Source organism: Micropterus dolomieu, linkage group LG01 (assembly GCF_021292245.1).
Source record: "Micropterus dolomieu isolate WLL.071019.BEF.003 ecotype Adirondacks linkage group LG01, ASM2129224v1, whole genome shotgun sequence".
NCBI classification, from domain to species: Eukaryota; Metazoa; Chordata; class Actinopteri; order Centrarchiformes; family Centrarchidae; genus Micropterus; species Micropterus dolomieu.
Window position 1 is genome coordinate 37783853 of NC_060150.1, and position 22808 is coordinate 37806660.

A 22808-nucleotide genomic window follows, 5' to 3' on the forward strand; every position below is an offset into this window, starting at 1 on the left:
CACACTTATACAGAGAGGAAGCCAGAACCACAAGTTAAAATATTGAAGCTCAATGCATTACAAGCATGCAAGTCTTTATTTTTACTACTCCAACACAGTTTGTCTTTACCACATTGCTCCTTTACAGTATGATTTAAAGCTTTACAAAAACAAGAGAAAACCAGATATTTACAAAAATCTATCTGTGCAAACATAATTCTTCTTTTACACCACTCTCCTAAAGTATTTGAAAGGCATGCATACAAATAAACTTTGGTATGTTAAAAAAAACTACTTATTTTCTTAGTAGAAGCTTCTATATACATGTGGTAGAACTGATTCATAACTTTGTTTTTAGTACAGTTTACAATTAGACAACAATACATGTTAACTTAACAAACCAAGACCAGCGGTACAAACACTGGAGGTCAATACTTCAGCCAACACATGTAAATTCCCCTAAATCTTGTAACTGGGTTAGGCCTGAAGTGAGTCATTGTACAATAACTTTGGCAAATATGCAGACTAAAATCAAAACTTGTTTTAATTTTGATACCAGTTTCACATATCTCTAAAAGAAATTGGCAGTTTATATGGGTGAAAAATGAGAAAATACTCTTAGAAAACAGAAGTTAATGAGTTCAACTTTAAAATGTCTGTATACATTGTGTATACATTCATAAAAGGCATTTACAAGAGCTGTGTTCAATGTCTGGCAACCTAAGAAATATAGAAGATTAAATATACTATGGTTATTCAATTTCTGGTTTGAAAAATAAAAGACATTTTTAACATGGTATGTTGTGATTGTACATCAACTCTATAATTCCCTATTCATAGCTAGAGCAAGAAAAATAGATTTTCAACATCACAAGAGCCTTCCACTTCAACTACAAAGTGGTAAAACTCAATATTTTTTTGTTCCATTACAAAATATTTTGTCAGAACATCTGCTACACCAAAGAATCAGAATCCAAGTAAATATTTTTCAAAACTGGAAAATGCAACTTAAAGGAGATAGAAGCATTGGTGTGAGAATGCCAGTGTCAAATAAAACATGAATTGGGGAGTGCTTCACTTAATACTTCCAAAAACTTTTGGAAACATCAAAAAACCAACAAACCAAAACAATATATAATGAAACATGACCAGGTCTACCTGCAGTGCATTAAAGCCAGGGGGGCGATAATGGAGCTAGGTAGTGTCCTTAGCTGCTGTGGCTGTTGGGATGCAGGATTTGCCGCTGCTGCCGTTGTGGGACCTGTAGCTGTTGAAGCTGGGGGTGTGTATGGTGCGGATGCTCTTTCCACCTGGGCCCAAAGGTGTGGGCGACAGAGGGGAGGGGGAGGAGGAGGAGGAGGATGAGGAGGAGGAGGAGAATGAAGAGGAGGAGTGCACTCGACCATTCTGTGAGGGAAACGAGAGAGTTTTACCTGTGTGCTGTGAGGGTGTGGGGAGTTTGAGGGATCCATTAGACAGAGAGGGAATGTGGGAGGAGGGAAGGGAACCGGAACGAGGAGTGTGAGAGGACAGGATGGAGGACTTTGTCAACGAAGAGGAGGAGGAAGAGGCAGAGGAAGGGTTAATGGGATTAGTTGCATCTGAGTTTTGTGCAGACTGGCAGCTGCCTTTAGTAGAGCTAGGATAAAAAGCAGGGATTTTAGAGATGGGTATAGCAGGGGAAGTAGTTTTATGATCCCCTCCCACTCTTTTAGCACTTCCGTTAGCCTGCAAACAGAGATGCCAAAACAGATACTGGTTGTCAAAAAAGATATCTGGTCAAATTATACATATAGAGGCAAGGCGATGTTAAAAAAAACTACAAGTTATCCACAAAGAAACACACTATGACAACACAAATATTACCAAGACACAACTAAAAGACATCAAAAACAACATGTACAGAAGTTTTGTTTTCACTAGGTTACATAAAAGGTGAGACACACTGAACTGAGAGACATGTTACCAAGACACAGTTAGATCGTGCGAAGAATTTACAGCCTGTGTTAGAGGGATTGTTTGGCCTTGTTAAGGGGCTGTAAGGGAAATTTATAAAGCAGAGATGCATAGGAAGGCTGGAATTAGATAGGGTTAGGCGTTTGAAGAGTGAGAGCAGACTGGGGAAATGTGGGGCTGTATTCCACTGAAACTGACGGTGCAAGATGGTGAGTTGTGGCGAGGTCTTGAGGGTAAGGAAATATATCACCGTGAGGAGGTTAAGAAGCTATGCAATAATGTTGGGTTTGAGCAGAGGTGCATTGTGAGAAGGAAGGTGCATAGCCGAAAAGTCAGTTAGGTTTGTATTTTAACATAGCCATAAGCATCCTGGGATTTGGCAACACTGTCTAGGAACTCAGCTGTGATGGGAACCGGAGATGGGATGACAACTGAGACGATGACAGGATAGGATTCCACTTTTCTTTGTCATTTTTCCATTTTTTTAGTTTAGTCACCAACACAGTGAAAACCATGAGCAGTGTGGACATGCAAAAGCATACAGTACAGTGATGTTATGGGGTAACAGTCAAGAGTCAAGCATGCCTTCTTGTCAGAGCAGGCTCGAGAGAAACATTAACAGATCCATAGTCGCCCACCATGGCGACTTTATTTTTTTTCAAAACACATGAAATCTCACAGCTTTGGTAGTCTTATTTTCCCTAATAATACATGCCTCATGTTTTCAATCCCTATGTTTGTTTCCTCTAGTCTCTGGTAAGGCCCTACAGTAAAACTACCTGTCGGAACTGCCTCTGAGCGTCCTGCAGTTTTTGCTGTTTTGCTGCTTTGTCAGTAGTACCCGGCGACTGCCTGGACTTCGCAGACAAAGGGATGGGCATCCGACTAGTAGGGGAAACGACACTGGTGTTCTGCAAGGGGATCCAAACGAAAAACAAAACAAGAAATAAAACAAAAGAAAGAAAAAAACACACACCATATAGGAAGTATGAAAAATCAAGGCACTAACAGGTAAAAGAACCTCAATTCAACACCTCAACGATCAACCCCAGTGAAACATCATGCACCTAGTGAGACCACAACTCATTAAGTCAATACACAGTAGTACATGCAGTCAAGAATAGGAAAGAGCTTAATCATCATGAGTGTATCTTTGATGATGAGTTTGCCACTTGCTGAAAACCTCAGAGTTTTAGCAATGAACTGAAGGAGAAATAAGGTAGCCAGGAACCCAACAAAATGCCACCCCCAATCATGTCACCATGATTTCACACAGGGAGAAAGCTATGGGGGACATTTCCAAGCACCTGTGGAGTGGATTAATGATTTTGTGATTTCAGTGGTTAGGATTGGAGTGAAAAAGAAGGACCCAAAGCCTCCCGGAGCAACAAGAGCTAGAGAGAGACCTGTTGTACAGTGCTGGGGTCACTGGGGACAGTGGTGGTGGTGGTGGTAGGGATAACTACAGGGCGAGGAAGGAGTTGAGGTTTAGTCTTCTTCAGCAATGAATCTTTGCTGGGTACCTTAGGGCCTGACCCTCTGGAGGCAGGGAGCGAGGAAGATCTCTTCAGCCCTACTCCTTCTGGGCCTTTCCCATTCCCTGCTCTAGCTTCCTCTGTGCAGACTGGCTCCCCAGGGGTGTGTGGTCCCATTTCACTGATAGTGGTCTCCAGCTGCTTAATGGTCTGCTCCAAGCTGTCCAGTGTCTTGTAGGTGTTCTTCCGGATCTCATTTGTCCTGACAAGTGAGTCGGAGTTCTGCCTCTTCAGTGCGGCTGAGCCTGTTGCCTTGGATGTGTCTGCAAAGGATTTTGAGCGTGCAATCTCAAATCTCTTTGCTTCTTTGTGCTGCCTGATGGTACCATCGCATTCCTCCTCATCTTCATACACAACCACCTGTAAAGTCTTCTTGCCTGACTTGGTGCCCGTACGAATCGCCTGGGTTAGTGCTGCAAGCTGTTTCTTAGGGAACTTAAACTTAAACTTCTTCTTACCATCCTGCTTGACATCACCATTTGACTCTAAATTCACTCCACTGTCTGTCGGCTCAGAGATTGAAGATGAAGATGAGGATGATAAGCTAACGTGGTCTGCAGTGACCAGTGAAGAACTGCCCTTTTTGCAATCCGCCAACTCGGTACCTCCAGCTTTTACCTGTAGCTCACCACTCCTCTCTGTGTCTGACTCCTCACTCTCCTCCTCAATGCGCTCCTCCGACAGCATCCTATCCAGTTCCTCCTCACATTCAAAGACGGTGGACAGGCGCTTGTAAGCTGAACGGATGTCCATGGGCTCGTCAAAAATAATGATGACAGGCTTCTTGGTGAAGCCATTATCGTGTGACGCAGCGGGATCCGCATTGGTGTTCCCTCGGTTAGTGGCGTTACCTACAGTAAAAGTCTGGACACTTCCTTTCTTGGCATTGACTAGTTCCTGGTACTCGCCACACGACAGGGCCTGCACTTTGGTATTAGTGATCATAAATGCTATGTTGTCAGGAGGTGGAGGGGCCTCTTCTCCAGGTAAGTCAGGACTAAGACTAGCCTCCTCATTACCGTCCTCAAAGGTAACTTTAGGTGAATCACTTTCCTCACTAGGAGCCTTTTTTGATGGAGCAACATAACTTTTAGGCACCTCTTTTATGGTACTGGTTGTTGTGGTTGCCACAGGCTCAGGTATTATATTCTTACTAGAATAAACATGTTGCTGGATGACTTTACTTTTCTTTTCAGTGTTAATTTTGTTGAGGATTTTTCCCTTCTCCATTTCTGCACTCGTCTTCAAGGACTCAGAGCGTTTAATGTGCTTCCTTGGAAGTTTCAATCCTTTCAGTCCCACAGGCTTAGGTGATATAGGTGGAGGTGTTACAGGTGGGGGTGATTTGGGTGGCGGAGACATTGACTGCTGCTGCTGCGGCTCCTGCTGGCTTGGACAATTGTCATTAACATTGACATTTGACACCTGTGATGGTGGCTGTGTGGGCACTCTGTGTTCAGGGGTTTCCTCCATTCCTGACGGGGGTGGATGCTCTTTGGGAATCTGGCCAGTCACATAGAATATGACCTGAGAAATAAAGATGTAGCTGTTTAAAACCTCTCAAAATCTAGAACATACATTTACTATATATTAATATATGTTAATAATTTAAAGCCATGCATACCCCTTGGCTCTGTCGGACAGTAGTATTCCCATTTTCATCTGTGTCTGGGTCTTTATCCTCTCGACTGGGCTCTGAGCTCTGCTAGGACAGTTTGTGAGGGAATAATATTACTCTGTAACTGGTGTATGTGTGGTTGCTGTGGATTAACTGAATTCACATGCATTATTGCAGTAGCATCCACAGTGTCAACACTGCATTTGGCAAATACCTTCTAAAAGGCAACAGCTAAATATTTACTGTATGTACTGCTCAGACTGACTCGACTTTCATACCATGATATCACTTTTATATGCTGTTCTGATATTAAATGCTTATCAAAATGCATGCAGGGAAATTTGATATATATTATTGTTACAGACTACAAGCCATTTTAATTTACAACCGCCAAATCATCTACTTTTTGATGGCTAAACCCGGTCTGTTCAGCGTTTTGGCACCTCCCCTGTCGACAGTACAGCAATTAAGTCCTCATTTTTATATTTTTCATTTAACTGTCTCTCTTTATGTTGCACTGTATGCACTGGTATCTAGACAAATCGCTTCTCACACTACACTACTTTCACTTTCTTTTGAAATCACGCTGGCCGAATCTTTGCAACATTATATAATGTGCAATATTTTGTTATTATTACAATACCTAGTAGCTTACCCTCTACTCACATACCTGAAATGTGTTGAACTCTGAGAGAGATACTTTTATTTAGACCACATATCAATACCTGGCTGTGAATTAGTCAAATTTATACATGAACTTGCATACCTGTCTTCTTTGTCACATTGATTGACAAAATCATATTAAACATGTGTATTGTTTAAATGTGAAAAAGAATTATAGAGTTGTGCTGGTTATAGGTGTAAAACTGGGAAAGGTGTGCAAAGAAAAGGAAAAACTAGAAAGTAATTCCTCAGAAAAGTGTAAGTGGGGGGAGAGTAGCATGCAAGTGCCCAGACTGACCTCTAGTGAACCAAGTCTGCAAAAACAGGTTGTGTCTACAACGTGAATTTGAATTGTTTCTCTCAATTGTCAATCATTTAAAAAATAGTTCTTCTGTTGATTTTGTATGAGGACATGCAATTAAAGAAAGACACAAGACGATTTAATTGCCTGTAGAATACAGTGCCGAGGTCTTTATTGATTTGAAGGAAAAGACAAGTGATAATTAAATCAATGGTAGAACACATCATTGTCTGGTCCAGATGGCCAAAAGACACAGCATCTTTTCAGAGGCTTCATTTTATGCAGACTTAATCCTGAAAAAATATCCAAGCTGTGATATTCAGCAGAATCACAAGAGGGAAGGAAACTGAGGCAGCAAGGAAAGGAGCTTTTTGGAAGTAGCTGTTACAGGTTTCTCTCGAGCCAAAGCAAGGGTGCAAAAGTTGTAGAATGGTTAAGACACAGCCATCGATTGTATCAGACAGTTGGCAGAGGCAGGCAGTTAGCTTGGTAGCTGCACGGCGATGTATATTTTACCTTTTTCTCTTTAAGGGGCAATAAGGCCCCTGGTCTTAGTTCTCTGATTTGAGGTTCAATTCGAGTGGTGGGTTCTACCACATTTTTCACCCCTATATCCTTAACTGTGCACTTCTGGAAAACCTGAAGAGTGGAGAAAAGTGAAGGGGAAATGGGGACAAGGATTTTGAGGAGGGAAGAAGTTTGAGTATCTGCACCCTTGCCACAGTTGTAAAATCGCACAAGTGACAAAGTTAGAATGAAAGTCAAGGAGTTTGGCAGCTGTCAGTGCTCTTCCTTTGCCACTTCTGAGATACCAACCACCACAGGAAGAAATCATAGGCAACCCACACAGCAGAAATCAGAAAAATCCAGCTGACGTTACACCTTTTTATTGTTTTTGTGTTTGAGGGAATGTGTGTGTGAGTGCCTGCGTGTACATATGCATCTTACCTGGAGCTCTGCCATGATCTTGTCCCCTTCATCCTCCTCTTCTCCGGTAACAGAGGAAGTGACAGGGGGAGGGGTGGCTGGCTTCGGCTTGGTCTCTGGTGGAACCTTGGTGGGCTTGGGTTGGGGACTGGGGGATGGAGCGTCCTCTTCACCCTCCTGTTAGAATTTATGAGCATGAAATATTTTAGTTATTACTTTTCCAAGTCATACAATAACAAAACAATATTATACAAAGTTTATGGTAATTATGCTCCGAAGAGTCAGATTCAACAGGAGTTACATGAGCAGATCAACATCACTCTCATGTCTGAGTGCAAAGTATGGAGCAAGAACCTAAGGGTGATTAGGGTTAGCTTAGTTTAGTTTAGTTTACCATAAAGACAAAATAAAAAAATATGCCTTCCAACATCTCTAAAGCTGTCCTATAAAATTGCAACATGTCTTGGCCTTGTCTGTATGTGTGCAATAAATGTGCCGGTATGCATTTTTCTTAACTTTGGAGAGAGCCGGGCTAGCCGTTTTCCCTATTATTTGTGGTTAGCCTCCTGGCTCTTGCTCCATATCCCCTTTTTATTTCAAGGTCTCAATAATGAGAGTTAAAAGCTGTTGCTGCTGTTTGAGCACGTTTCACCAGACAACCTCCTATAAGACTGACCTGAGCCGAGACGGATTCCTTCCTGCTGGTGTAGACTACTTCACCAGAGCGCGTGGTGGTCATGCCTGAGCTCGAGCTGGCGTAGGTCTTCCTTGGAGGAGGTGGTGGTGGGGACTTGCTGGGCTTTTCAGACCCCTGCTTGGCAACACTGTCAGCGGGGGCTGGCCTGTTGGCAGTCTTGAAGGGTCTCTCCAGTGCAGGTTTGGCTGGTTTCTCAATCACAGGCTTTGGGAGTTTCTCAGGCCCCTTCTTGGCTGGAAAATCAGACTGGGGCTCTTCTGTCATACAAACAAGCAGAGATTAAGTTATACGGGAGAATATGCTTTAAAATGTGTTCATACAGCAATAAAATAAAATTAACCCACACTTGTGTCTTAAAATTACATTTGTGTTAGATTTGTACCTGATGGTGACTGCACAGGGTTGTGGATTTCTGCTTGTTCTCCAGTGGCAGCAGGGGGCAATGCTGGGTTCTCTTCTACCTCTAGACTGGGAATGCCCTTCATCATGTTGGCCTGGGCCTCCAGGAGGATCTTCTCAAACTCTTTTCCATCATAATGACCCATGTTTTGCCTCCTCTCTTCCCACTCCTTCTCCGCTGCCTAAAGGGTGAAAAAAAGGTTCCTAACAGGTTCTCTGATTCTCAGTTTTATTCAAAAAGAAATAATTAACTACATCTTACAGGGCAAAATAATGCAATTCTGAGTAACCGAGTTGATATTGACAGGAGGCTGATGAGACCAACTGAATATCACCACAACTTTACTATGCTGGATAAAAAAGGTGACTAAACATACCTTTATGGAAATTGCTCTGTTTTTGCTCTTGTCCTGGCTGTTCTGGAGCTCTTCTATGACAAGACCCTGGTTGGCAGAGCCATTGCCATTACTCACTACGTTCTCCTGTGTCTTCTTTTGACGGGCGGGACTCGGTGGATCCGAGCCTGCACCCTTGGGAGATTCCCGGCCTTTGGGACTGGGGATGTGAGAGGGGCTGGGGGTGAGCGGTGGACTGGGCTGAGCTGTCAAGGCTGCAGACTGCTGGGACTGCTGGATGTGAACCGGTGAGCTCTGGACATGATGGATGACCACCGGAGAGGAAGGCATCACTTCTGATCTGATGGTGGAGCTCTGGGGCTCTAGTGGGGCTGATGTAGAACCAGGCTGGACTGGTGCAGGAGGAGCTTCTGCAGGGGCTACTGCTGCTACTGTTGATGGGCTGTTGACCACTGGGACATTAGCAGAAGGATCAGGTCCTTTCTGAGGGCCTTCAGTAGCACATCTGCAGAGAGGAGGGACACAGTATACACTAGGTCACTTATAAATTACATCAGTGTTTTTGAAACAATACCTATCATTGATAGAATCAATTTTACAACCAAAATTTGTATTTATGGTCATTTTGATATGTCATCCAGATTGAAAATACATCAAACCCTATAATTAAGTGAGCGAACAATGTTGATTTATTCTGACATGAGGGGTAAAAACAACATGATCACCACAAACAGCTATGATGCAATGTCTTTTCCACGGTTTGGCCACTGGGTGTGTTTCAGTCAGAGACAAGAAAGTCATGTAGGGAGAGCGAGAGAAAAATCTAGAGTGAATTTGGTATCTGTGACATATTAAAATGGAAATGATGTGCAGCAGTGTCCACCAAATTAATTCACTTATCGGTTCAGTGAAGGCGATGGAAGTAAATCAAGCTGGACGCCACACTTCTGTCCACATGGAATGACCTCTTTGATGGGATGAAGGCAGCCTTGCCAGTATAATCAAATAGCACAATCTCCCACATCACAGACTCCTGTGAGAAGCTCTGCAGAGTGCTTTTTGTTTTCATCTTCAATTCCCTCTCTCACTCTCAGCCCCCATACCCCAGCACCTCTTCTCCTGATCCCTACTTTATCTACACGGACATTTTTCCTTCCATCTTTCCTCTACCTTCTCAGACCGCTGAGTGTGTCAGTCAGGCTCTTGACCCTTTTCAGCATGCTGTCCAGTTTATGAGGCTCCTCCTTCAAAAACTTGACAGCTTCCACTTCCACCCTGAGCACAGCCCGCATTCTGGTTTGTAGGGCTGGGAACTCTCCTGAGGAAACAGAGAAACATGCGCACATTTTGTAAACAGCTATTGTTTAAGAATATTTTTGACCGATCTAGCTGCCTACACTGTTTTTTCTGATAGCCTCAGACTAACATTTAGACTGTTATGACACTACAACTCTCCAGAAAAACTCATACTAATACAGTATGTGCCATGTTGAAGTACAACGACTTCCCCGAGTTAGTTGATGGAAAAGGACTTAGAGGAGACGAGAGATCAGATTCAAACCACACCTTTATTGAGACAGATATATCTGGATATACTATTTCACTGTGTCTTTGGATACAGCTGACATCTCATGATATACAGTATATTGTTATTGAAAATAACATAAAAAATTATTTCAATCATATTGCCCAGCCCTACTAGTTTATATCCAGTATTTAACAAGAGGCCAGTGCCAGTCTGATATCAGTCTGTCATATAAATATAATAGAAGAACCATAGGACCGAACACTTTCTTGTAGGTCACCTACTAAACTTAGCTAAAAACAGTTAGGAACAAAGGGTCATACACAACGTTGTTCCCAGTGTTAAGAATATTATCTTTTGTCTTACCTTTGAGCCCTGCCAGAGATTCTCCCACCTTCCTCAGTGTCACCGCTCCCTCCTCGACGTCCTTCAGGGTCACTCCTCTGTGTGCTGCTGCCGAGTCTTTCTGTAGAGAGACTACATACTGCTCCAGCTCACTGCAGAGACAAAGAAAATTGACAATGTAAAGGACAACGAATGTAAAGTTTAGGGAGAGTATCCAGTTTTCCTAAATATATATAATGTACATGCAACAGCTGAAATGAAATATAAATGGAAGCTCATGATCAAATGTTTTAAAGAGTTGGTATTATGCTCATTTTCAGGTTCAAAATCCTATTTAGTGGTTGTACCAGAACAGGTTTACATGGTTTAATTTTCAATAAACACCATATTTATGTCATACAGCATATAATGTATATACTGTATGTTATCCCATTGTAGGGACTGTCTGTATCTGTTATACTACATGGGGACTATTTGATTAGGAGAAGGACAGAAGAACAGACAGATTGTCACAGCACTGTTAGCATTTTATTTACTCGTCACAAACACCAGGGGGCAGGACACAATCGTTTATCTTAATGCTCCTACAGTGATACTGAATGGGCAAAGGTGAGAGCAAATGCTGGGACATTATCCATAAAAAAGGGACAAAATTACATCATATGTAAAATAGGTATAAACAAACTGAGACTAAACATTTCCACTATGCAGTTCACTTTCCTGTCTACATTAGATTGCTTAGTCTAGATTGGTCGTCACATCACTAAACCACAAATGTTTACACTCTGAATGAGGACTTACTCGTGAGAGAGCACTTCCTCACATAGAAAACATATCACACGACTTCACAGCCATCCCCTGTGCTTGGGGAAAATGGCTACTCCGTGGGGAAATGTGCCAAATGATAACATTGTGTGCAGTGTTGGATTGCATGAGAGGGTCTCAAGCGGTGTTTCATTGTAGCCAGCCACCCTTGAGAAACACTCTTTTATAGAACTCCCCTAAAGGGAGTAGGAAAGGCAATAAGGAGACAGTGTGTTAAATGCCTTGCTATGCCAAGGCCTGTTGGTAATAGGAATGATAATGGGAAATTCCAGCTGAGGACAAAGGAAACTGATTTTTCTTTTTTATTAAGCCTCCCACAGACAAAAACAGATACAGTATGTCGCCATAATGTACACCTCTATGTGTCAAAGTTTAAGAGGCAGCCTTCACAGATACCATAACAAAGTAATTAAGATAGCATTTGTGTGAGGAACAATCATGCACATTTCATCCTCTGTTTCATGAACTGTAAACTCTCAAATTAAACTTACAGTAAGGGGTTCCAAGCAGCATGTGACTAAAGATGAGAATACCAATTTTACATAATTTTACACAATGTGCCCTTATAGGTCACGATAGATTTAGTTCTCCTCTTGAGGGGGCAGTGGTTTTCACACAACATTCTCCCACTGGTCTTAAAGCTAAGCAACCCTAATTACCAAGTCTTATTTAAAGCACCAACAGCCGTGATTTGCTGACTCACAACTGGCTGGATACCAAAGGTAACAGAGAGTTTAATCCACTGACTTCCGCCTGTTCATTTCCCAGTTTCCATGAACTGCTATTGTTGTGTTTATTGGAGCATATGTTCACCACTGTGTAGCAAGACAACACTGTTTGACCTTGCCTGTAAACATCCAAATAAAAAGCATTCAAATACTGCTCCCTGTTGGCAAGATAGGCAGGTGAATTAAAATAAGAGCAGGGTAGTGAATAGTTACTCCACAGTTGGGTTCATTGTTCAAGTCTGGTGTCTCTGAGAGGCAGTCGCTGCTTTCCTGTATAAACCTGTGAGCTGTAATTTGGAGGGCGTTGGCTTGTCAAAGACTTTCAGAGTGAACAGCATAGGTGAGCTGATAAGGATGAAGTCTTTTGGGGATTTCCTATAAATGTAAGCACCTTGACTGGAGCTGCATAGTGGGTGAACACTAAATCATCTCTAATACTTGTGCAAAACTCTCATGAAAGGATTAAAATCCATAACAATGAACACCCAGTAATGAATGCAAACAACCGAATCGGCCCATTTTAGACTATATAAAACACAAAAACTGTTATGGAAGTAAATTGAATTGAAAAGTGAATTTTGAGCAACCTTACCTGAGTTGTGTAAGGACACGCTCCTCCAGGCCCAAGTACTTGTGCCTGTCCTCTTCTACCAAAGTTCTCTGCCTCTGGACAGGGTCTTCCAGACCCCGCATGGCCTCTGCAAGTTTAACACTGATTTCCTGCTCTGCTCGCTTCAGATGGACTCGTAATGCCTCCTGGTTCTGGAGCTGCACACAGTTGGAATGAGATATTAAATGACTTGAACTAGCAGATCAGCATACCAAGCTGTAGTCACAGTAGAAAAAGGTCTTGCCTGGAGCTGTCTCATCTGATGGAGTTGCATCCTGAGGTCAGAAACATTCTTCCTGAACTGCAGGAGGTTGGCTTTGAGAGGAACTGAGCCCTTGTCTGATGGAGTTGCACTGTTCTTAGGAGCCAAGACTGGGGAACTACCTGTTTTTGGGAGGGACAAAGGTATAGCTTGTTTCCGTAAGAACACTTTGAAGACATCACTGTATTATTGCTCTTGCCATTACACTACAGCAGAGGTTACACTTGAAATTACCTAACAAGCACACAAAAATAAAAATGTAGTTACTCCTTTAAAAGATAGAGTTGTTCTTTCCCAAACCCATCCTGTCATCCTGTCTGACTTTAATCGACAAATTACTTGTTAGAGTGTACATGCCTGCAAACACATTTTCTCTGGCAACAAAATGGACTGACTTAATGTTCTTAATGTGTAGTAATAATTGTCTGAACTCTTTGTGGCTGTCTTTCCCTCTGCACAACAAGCACAGATATATTGGAACTCATATTGGCTGCACCGCTGTCAACTGATTTCAGCATGTCAGTCACCGCTAGAGACCTTGAAACCATGGAAACCAAGGGATCTAATATTTGCGGTTTGGGTGATAGTCCAAATGGCCAACAACAATAATAATTGAATTCAATCCTTTCAAAAACTTCAGCATGAGTTTTGACTCTAATGACCTTAATGTTAGTTAATAAAACGATCCAATCCATGTTCACTCAGAGTGGGCTTCAACATTTTCAACAAGGGCTGGTTCTCTCAAATTTCAAAAACATTTGTCACTTACCCCTGAGAACAAGCTTTAACAGTTTTCTTATGGACTATTTTGTTGGCTGAAATCAGATCCATAGTCTAAAAAGACATGTTTGTGTTGAATTCTTTTTATTTCATTTTTCAATGCTGTGAGCACCATAAATGAAATGTCATTCACCTCAGTTGTTTTGGGTAGAGACAAATATCTCAAAACGTGGGAAAAATAAAAACCCAAACTATGTGCTTGGCTAGCTAGGTAGACTAGACGTGAGTGATATTTGTTTTGTAATTTGGGAGAACCAATCCTTTAACCTCAGAAATATGAGGCCCATTAACGAAAGTAGTGTCCCTGATCGGTAGTTACACAATAGGTCAGGGAATGTTCAGAGTGCACTCTAAGCTCCCTTGACACAGAGACTCACCCTGTGTTCGGCAGCCAAAGAACAAACTTTTGTCTTCATAATCCCAAAACTATATTTCTTACCTACTCTCTGACAGCAGCCTAGACCTGAAGAGCAGGTTACAATGTAAACTGCTGGTAGTGTTTCAGGCCTTGGGGACACAATGTCCATCAAAACAAGTGCAGGCTGTGAGGTGACAATGAAGAGGCCTTTGAGATATGGCAAAAAAAAGTGCTTGATGTAGAGACAGTCTGGCCCACACTGTAACTTTTCTCATGTATTGGAGATTCACTCACACGCAACATGACAAGTTAATCTCTCTAAAAGCTACATACGAAATGTGTCAGGAGACATTAGATTAGCTTTCAGGACACATGAACGTTGTGTTTTCCCTCTGCCATTGGTGAGGTTCTAGTTCTTTTTATCAAACCAAGATCTTGCCACAGACCGCTGTAGAGTCGAGATTGAATCGCGGAATCATCTCGGCAGGCTTGAGAAGTAGTAGCGTCTTGTTTTAAGTAGTGCTTTATGTTAGCTCTGCTGGCTCTTATCTCCAATTAAACTGAATGTAGGCTACGGGGGAAAGGATTGTCAGGAAATATGAACCGATGACAAGCAAAGAAGCCTGACTTTGTTTACCCTCCCTCCAGCACTGCTCATTACAGACTGTTGATTGACAGTGATGTGTGGGTTTGCCTGCACAAGACATTATGGGGCTAAAACTCCTGTTTAGACAAAAAAACCCCTCATGAAATGGAACAGAATAACCGTGATACCAACCTGAGCTATGTGCACTGTGGGCTGGAGATGATGTCTTCGGTGGTCTCTCACTGCTGCCGGAGAGAAATTCATAAGAGCAGGATTTTGATCATTAAAAAAAATGGATTTTTGGGCACTTCATTCAGTATAAGTAAGAACAAACACACTACAACAAAGTATGATGGGAAAGGCGGACAAATTAGAGAGGTTAAAATGATGTTAATGATGTTAACAAGCTTCATCTGTGTTTAACATAGCATAGAAATATGCAAATTCACTGCAGTCAGAGACCTTTCAGACTAACTGTCAAGCAAACATTAACACAAGGTCTCCACAGAGAAGATCAAAATGCAAAGAGTTGAAATGCAGCCAGATAAACCATACATAGTGGCAATTTATCTAGAGAGCAAATGACTTCAATATCAGATTCACAGTCAAACCTATTTCCTCTTCACCAGATGCCATTTAACCTAAGAGTTTGATTTGGCCATTTTAAAAGGGATCCTTTATCTTTCCCACTCTGGCTGGATGCACGCTTTTCATTTGAAACTCCATTTCCCCTGATGCCTCACTCTGTCCTAAACTGTGATTGCTTACCTTAAAGTCTCCTTGGTGCCACTAGTGTTTGGCCCCTTTAAAAGTGCATGCTGAACAAGACCAGTCAAGCTGGCAATCTGTTGCTCCATAGCCTTCATTCGCACTCTGCAGAAACATCAGAAAATTCTACTTTCAACACTGAGGCCTATTGGAGATTAAAGCTGCCACTCTGGAGCAAATATAAGCTCAGAATGAAAATGTGAGGGCTGTAACACAATCATCAATTGTTTTAATTACCTGATATGAATCTTTTTGTTATTTCATTGGATAACGCTGTGGAGATTTTTTTTGCAATTGATTTGCAATTATGTACCGAGTAAATATTGACACCGGTCAAATACGTAATTTCAGAATTACCGCAACAGCACTTAACTCTTTTCACAAAAATAAAAAGATCCAGAGGTCGATGCAGAGGTTGCTCAAATCATACTGTTTTTTACATAAAAGTGGTGGTTGCTCAGAAGAAAATGAAAGGACAATTCAACAACTACACTGCTGTAAGAAAGCCAAACATCAGAGGGTTGAGGAGGGGACCTTATACTGAGATTACTTAGTAAGCCTAGTGGTTGGAAAAGAGAAGAACTTTTGTGTGGGCCCAGCTGAGAACACAGGGGGAGGCTGGGGTTTTAGCTGTGCTATAGACAACAGACATACACAAGGTCTATGTGAACACAACAATGCCTAACCTCAGTGTCACACAGTATATTTCACATGAATTAATTCTATGACAGCTAGAGAGCACTAAGTGCTGTGACTATGTTTATTTTGAAAGCAAAGTACAGTACTTTCCCATTCAAATACCTACACTCATTTACCAGATTCCCAGGGCATTCCTAATGGGGGTTTTAGGCTGCCCATGTGGTCCAGACTGATCTGTTTGACTAATTGGTCCATTTCAAATACGTATTCAACCTGTTCAATATTTTCTTTGGTTTTCCTAGGTACGCATATAACCTTTGTAACCTCCCTTTTAATGATAACATGTTTGCCTGGCTAAGTGGCAAACATCCCTCCTTGCTCTCTATCTATGTTTATGTGCTCTCAGTCAGAGTGGACAAGCCTAACACCAGGTACCAAAATGTCTGCTGGATTATCCAAAGTGAATAGGCTCTGCAGGGGGATTGTTATTAAAACAATAGTCACAGAGTAATGGAAATATACAGAGGGTTAAAGGGCGCTCCAGATACTATCCTGTTTCGGTGGTGGCTGCTATTTCTGGGTCTACACACTCTGTAATAATCAACACTATAAGCTCCAAAGTTTGAATAAGGACTGTGAAAACAATGGTCAGATAAGCTGAACTGGGTGTATACACAAACTAAACTGATGCATAATCATGTGCATTAGTCTGCTGCTCTTAATGTGCAGATGTTGACGCTCAAGACAGCGAGAGGGCGGGTTATATTATTGCCTTCAAGTCATGGATGATGAAACAGAGTCATAGCCAGGGATTGAAAACCAGCAGCTCATAGTTAGGGTGAAACTGGAATGCAGAGTTAGTTCATGCTCCCATGCAATGTCTTAATCTTAATTTTAACAATCCCACCAGCCTGCTGTCAGTAACGCTCTGTCCCCTGGTGCTTACCGTGTCTGATGGTCACTTGCAGGTGGGATGGGCCCCTGTAGGTGACCCTGGAGGTCTGCGACTACAGGTGATCCCATGTTGCTCCGGGGCTTGGTCCCTGTCATGTCCTCCTTCCTGAAGGACTGACGCACAGGAGAGCTTCTCTCCATGGGAACACCATGAGGTGGCACGCCATGAGGAGGCCCACCATGGATGTCAATCATCCGTACCTCAGCCATCCGGTGAGGGGATGGGGGAGGGGTCTTGGAGCCCAAAGTAGGCAGCTGGCTGTTTCTGGACTTCTGCCGGTACAGAGAGGGGTGATCCATAGTGTCTGTGGGGCTGGGCCCGCCATAAGAGCTTGTGGAGCGGATGGAGGCACGGTGAAATCCCCCCATGCCATGTTCTGGTCCATCAAGCCCAGGGTTGGGGTGTGGTCCATGGGAAGACGTGATGCTCATTCTTCCCTCTTGAAGCAGGTATGGGTCTGCATAGACCCCGTCATTTCCCCTGGCTAGACTGTGGCTTTTACCACTCATGTCCTCATCTGGCTTGACATCCCGCCTCTCCAGGATGGCGCTGGGACAGGGTGAGATGGAGCGGGCCGGAGGGTTGGCGTTAGACAGTCGGTCCCTTGGGATAGTAGCACTGCCAGGTATGGAGCCTTGCCGTGGGCTGAATGGGATCCTGGAGGGGGATGGGGGCATTGAGTGGGGAGATGGTGGTAGTGCTCCCTGCATGGGGTGGAGTGGTGCGGGACCCATGGGGGGCTGCCTCAGAGGGTGCTGGCCATCACGACTGGCATGAACCATCTCGCTGTGCATCTGGAAAAGCATAAAGACATGTTATTACTAAAAATAATACATAAAACATTAATTAATTTTCCAGAAGCAGAAAATAGTTACTAGTAAGGCTACCAGCCCCGGGTGGGTACACAGTATAGCATTTCACTCAAAGTCCTGGGATGTCATACCCACAGGCTCCTATAAAAAATATTACAATACATGAAAACAATATTATTTCTATGGATGGAAAGTCTGTAGTTTTTATAAATGAGTGGTGATTTACTTTTTTAAGCTTTAAACAAACTGTGAAAACTGTGGCTTTCTAAAAAGAGTTTACATGTGCACCTCCGGGGCTAGAAGGTAGTTGGTTAACTTGCAACGAGATCACAGCAATGTTGTGGCAGTCTATTTAAACAATCAGATAATCTGGTCCACTGGTATTTAGCCCTTTGAAGGCTAATATACAATAAACCTAAACTAGGGTGGCTTCCAGGTTATGGGAAATATATGAGTGCTTAGGCTGTATGTGGTAAAACTACAAATTAGGAGGTGAACGTCTTACAGATGCACAGTAGATGTAAAAGGAAATTTGGTTAATGTGGTGAGCCACCTCCTGTGCAAAATAAAAACAATTGTCTTATCATATTTCTTCACAGTTAACTTTACATTACTTCCTCTACTTTCACATTGACGGCTAACTTAAAGCAAAACATTTTTTTCTTCCTTTTGCGAATGAAATGTTAAACTCATAAGCAGCAAAGCAAAACTTTACTCAATTTAACAACACTCCCTTGCCTGACTTGGTTGCTCTTGTGTTTATTTTTCAAGCCTTTACCCCTCTGTTTTGTCTCAAAGCTATAATTTATTAGCATGTTAGTCTGTGTATTTTAAGGATATTTTAAGAATGGTTAGTCTTCCGTAGGTGTAACATCTGTTTGCGATTGACATGTGATGCCTTTTGCTCCAAACTGTGCTGGAATTGGCAAAGGAGTCAGAATGTTATTTAGCGATCCAGATCCTTGGATAGTGTATATCATTAGTGTTTGATGATGGGTTTTCAGTGGCTCTGTGCTTCTTAGATTTCCTGTATATGTTTTGTTCTTTGGTCAGACTTGTTGCTGCCATATTTATGGGCTGTGTGTGCATTCACTGGCAGCAGTTCCTTTGTTATCACGCCCTTTGTTACTGTACACTTTGGGCAGTTGTTGTTTTCCACTTACACACACACACACACACACACACACACACGTCACACCCACTTTATAGTTCTCTTCATTGCAACATTAGCTAATGTTAGCTTAGTTAATGTTAGCTTTAGATAGATACTGCATTGCAGTGTAACTGACATTAGAGACAGTTTGCTAACTTGATGGCCCTTCTCTACTTGTGTTATAGTTGGATCATTTACCATTATTTTACTTTCGTTTCTCACTTGAGGCTGGCAGAAAAAAATAAATTTTTTATAACCAATATCTCAATAGTTTGAGGTAACACTTGTTGATTCATAAAGGCAACAATGGAAACTTTACCAGCATAGAACTTATAGAAGTATAACAACAACAACAGAGTGAGTTTATTTACATGCTTGAGTTCATTCTCCATAGAAGTAAACATTGCCCTGTGCTAACACGCACAACTGAAATACAGCGTCTAAACAGTGATAACCTATGGCTCGTGGATATGTGATGTGCTCGGTGCGATAACACTGTGCTGAGGAGTGTCACATGCAGGGCCGAATCCAATCCATCTTTCTTTCTGTCTAACTCTATTTCTGTCAAACAAACAAGCTATTGTTCCTCCAAGGTATGACTCATGGGTTACACCTACATAAGAAGGCAAGTCAAAACCTAATGCAGAGTTCTTTCAAAAACTTCAGGTGTTGTTTTTCACAATGTGCTTTTTCAGTTTTGGTCTATTTATTTTCCCCCCAGTGCCGATACAGATTAATACAGTGAAGAGAACAATAAAGTGGGTGTGACATACGTGTGTCTATGAAGTGGAAAACAACACCTGCTCAAAGTGTACAGTAACAAAGGGCTCAGACTTGGCTGTGATAACAAAGGAACTTCTGCCAGTGAATGCACACATAGTGCATACTGATGGCAACAAGTCTGACAAAACAACAAAACATATAGCCTAATAGGAAATCTAAAAAGAACAGAGCCACTACAAACCATCACCAAACCCTAATGATGTTTATTATCCAAGGTGCCCACACACATAAAAAGAAAAGCAGCCCTCTTGTGCAGGAATTTCTCCAGAGCGCTAACATTCTGGCTGTTTTGCCAATTCCAGCACAGTTTGGGCCAAAAGGCATCACGTGTCAATCCCAAACAGATGTTTCACCTTTGGAAGACTAACCATTCTTAAAATATCCTTTACAAACACTGACTAACATGCTAATAAATTACTTTTTGAGACAAAACAGAGGAGCAAAGGCTTGAAACACTAAACACAAGAGGAACCATGTCAGGCCAGGGAGCGGCCGTGTTCAGAAACATTTGGTTTGAGTTTGCCTTGTGGACTCTGTCTCTGTTTCCACCAGGCTCTTAAGCTTCCAATAATGAGGGCAGCATGTCTGTTGGGAGCGCACAAAGTTGCCTCGCTCTCTTGCCATGTTGGAGATGGAGAGGGTTCCTAAACTGATTCACAAACTGCAGTGCCTCAGAGTCAGCCAAGCCAAACAGATAAAGAGGAGCTGTGCTACAATGTTCATGGGAAAGAATATTGAACATTTAAATAGCTGTCTCTATGGCTGGATGCATTACACTGTTGTGTAAATAATAAAGAAGATGGGATGCTGCGGATTATGATATTTGTGTGGTGTAAAAACATGACAAACATTCAATGTTTTATTTTGAATAAATAGCAAAATTAGATGGATTGCTTCAAGTGGAACATAAGTTAGCCAATAACCGAACCTGTTTACAAAATATCTCCTCCAGTTTTGTGTACATAACATCACTTCTGAAAACCACTACTGGCTCTTCTATGAATGCAAAGCACTGATTTCAGCGCAATCCTCTTCCTAAGTACAGATTAATATGACAAAAGAGATGCTTCAAATTCAAGAAATTGCCTGTTTGTTCTAACAGTCTGCTGCATATTCAGTTACTGTGTACATCTGTTCACCTTAAATCAATTACTGACAGACAAGATATTTGTTTCCATAACCAGAGACAGCTGTATTTGTCCAGAAAGCTCCGATCAATAACAGAGGTAATTGCAGATGATACTTTAAAACTGATCTGAGGCCTGTCATTCCTGCAAGACAAGAGGACACACAATAGTCCAAACAGTTGTGAATATACCCCCCTCCCAAAACAAGTGTTTGAACAGGTGTACAGCTCATTAGGTTGCCGTATTTGCCCTTTTGCTTTGAGTCCCAGGGTTTCTATTTCATTATTAAAAGGAGCTGCCAAGAAAAAAACCCAAGAAAGACTTCTTTTTTATCTCTCGAGCATTCTTTAAAAGGCAAACTGAACAAACAAAAAAACTGAAGTCTGAGCTTTTTAGCTGCAAAGAGTGTTAAAACTTGCCAGTATGTTTCAGGGGAAAATGCAGCTTGCTATAACATTGCCATAAGAATGCATATTTTTGGATCAATGCAACAAATATTATCTAACTAATTTATTTCAAAGGTCCAGTCATGGTCCACACCCAAACCTCATATCTGTGTCAACTGCTGCTTGGTTAAACAGTGACAACAATCTTCTTCAGCTTATCTCTACTTCATGCCTAGATTTCACAATGTTTACTCAAGATCCCTTGTAAAGGTGCCGGGCTTCTCTTTCCTAAATGCATTTCAGTTCATCCACTACAAGTTATATTTTTCAAACCTGCTGATTCAGCATGTACCAGAGTTGTTAAAAAAAAAACGAAAAAGGATGGGGACAATCTGCTCCACACAATTAAAGTTCTTCTGCTGTTACCAGTTTGCAACCTTTCCTGCTCTTAAAATGTTTGCACTATTAAATTCCCATTTAACCTTTTGAGTTGTATCTTTTTTGCCATCTTTTTTTCTCAAATGTCTTTTGTTCACTTCACCTTGAAGGACTCCATTCACAGAGAGCCAGCTAACGCAACCTCGCCTGTCAGCAGCAGAGAATAAAAAGAGTTTCTGCAGCACCTCAAAGTCATCTTGCCATCTGAACCAAGACCTCCTAAACCATCATCATGTTTGCCTCATCATTCCTATAAACTTTATCAATTTCAATTTACACTTATGTGACACATACAGTGTGTGGCAACAGGATTATGGCTAAGGTTAATGTAATTTTTACAGTATCACAATGCTGCCATGTCACCTGGAAATCAGCAGCAGGCAGAGAGGAGTAGTGGGTTAGATAAAGGGTCAGGCAGATTAGAGCGGTGAATTTAAGGAGGAACATTTGAGGAAATGGCTCTTTGGGGCTTTAGTTTTGTTACATCAGCAGGAAACAAACATGCTGGAATCAGAACAAGAGAAAGAGATTAGAGCTGATATTGGGGGATGAATGAACAAGGAGACCAGTCCTGAGATTTGAGTTCAATTGTCCCTTAAGCAAGCTGCACCAGAGCGTATAGGTGAGGCCCAATCGCAGGCCCCTGGGAGAACAATATGAGACCCCCTCTAAACAGATTAGGAAGAGGCAGGGGGACATTCCTTCCCTTAACTGCAAACAGGATGTAAGAATGAGACGAATTGGGGGCTGGGCTTACTATCTGGCAACAGGTTTGGTTGTCTCCTTGCAACTACTGCTTTTAAGGAGGCAATAAATTTCACTGCTGTGTTAGCATCCGTGTCAGTTAAGTACTCACCCTGGCATCGCCATTGGCAGGTCTTGGCCCATGGCTGAACGCCTGTGCTGGGTCTTTGTGGTACACCTTCAGGCAGGAGTGATCTGTGATATTCCTGTAGGGGGAAGAAGTGTCCCGTGGTAAGAAGGCAGCCCAAATATCACCATCAGACAGCGGCCGATCCTGCAACAGCCTGGATCTTCTTAGCAGCCCTGCCAAGGGCACATACCCTGACTGTGGCTCTGACAGTCCTCTGTTATATGACATTTCTTCTAAATGTCTAAAGTCGATAAAAACATCTATTAATACTCGACTACATAAATGGACAACGGATCTGTTGTTCTTTCGCTGGTCTCACTCCCTCACAACTATATGGTGCACCTGTACCAGCCTTAAGGAATCACATGACTTTTTTTTTTTTTTTACAGCCCTGATAAATAATTAGTCACAAAGTACACATCG

General features: G+C 42.1%; 1 protein-coding gene across 18 annotated transcripts in view; it reads right to left on the reverse strand.

The window, feature by feature from the left end:
- The window catches only part of LOC123982980 (sickle tail protein homolog), a 111920-nt gene that overhangs the window by 655 nt on the left and 88457 nt on the right, over nucleotides 1-22808 (reverse strand). For 5 of the 18 annotated variants that reach the window (XM_046069094.1, XM_046069013.1, XM_046069111.1 and 2 more), the window contains 17 exons: nucleotides 22368-22461; nucleotides 16804-17606; nucleotides 15219-15323; nucleotides 14643-14695; nucleotides 12709-12848; nucleotides 12447-12622; nucleotides 10323-10453; nucleotides 9602-9749; nucleotides 8453-8936; nucleotides 8059-8257; nucleotides 7656-7933; nucleotides 7001-7156; nucleotides 6569-6691; nucleotides 5095-5175; nucleotides 3342-4997; nucleotides 2715-2858; nucleotides 35-1707 (listed from right to left, as the gene is read on the reverse strand). In XM_046069094.1, the coding sequence (XP_045925050.1) occupies nucleotides 1174-1707; nucleotides 2715-2858; nucleotides 3342-4997; nucleotides 5095-5175; nucleotides 6569-6691; nucleotides 7001-7156; nucleotides 7656-7933; nucleotides 8059-8257; nucleotides 8453-8936; nucleotides 9602-9749; nucleotides 10323-10453; nucleotides 12447-12622; nucleotides 12709-12848; nucleotides 14643-14695; nucleotides 15219-15323; nucleotides 16804-17606; nucleotides 22368-22461 (5305 nt within the window). In that variant the 3' untranslated portion in view covers nucleotides 35-1173. Of the gene's footprint in view, nucleotides 1-34; nucleotides 1708-2714; nucleotides 2859-3341; nucleotides 4998-5094; nucleotides 5176-6568; nucleotides 6692-7000; nucleotides 7157-7655; nucleotides 7934-8058; nucleotides 8258-8452; nucleotides 8937-9601; nucleotides 9750-10322; nucleotides 10454-12446; nucleotides 12623-12708; nucleotides 12849-14642; nucleotides 14696-15218; nucleotides 15324-16803; nucleotides 17607-22367; nucleotides 22462-22808 lie in introns of those variants that run through there. The other 13 variants (XM_046069040.1, XM_046069024.1, XM_046069158.1 and 10 more) reach the window with 13 other exon arrangements.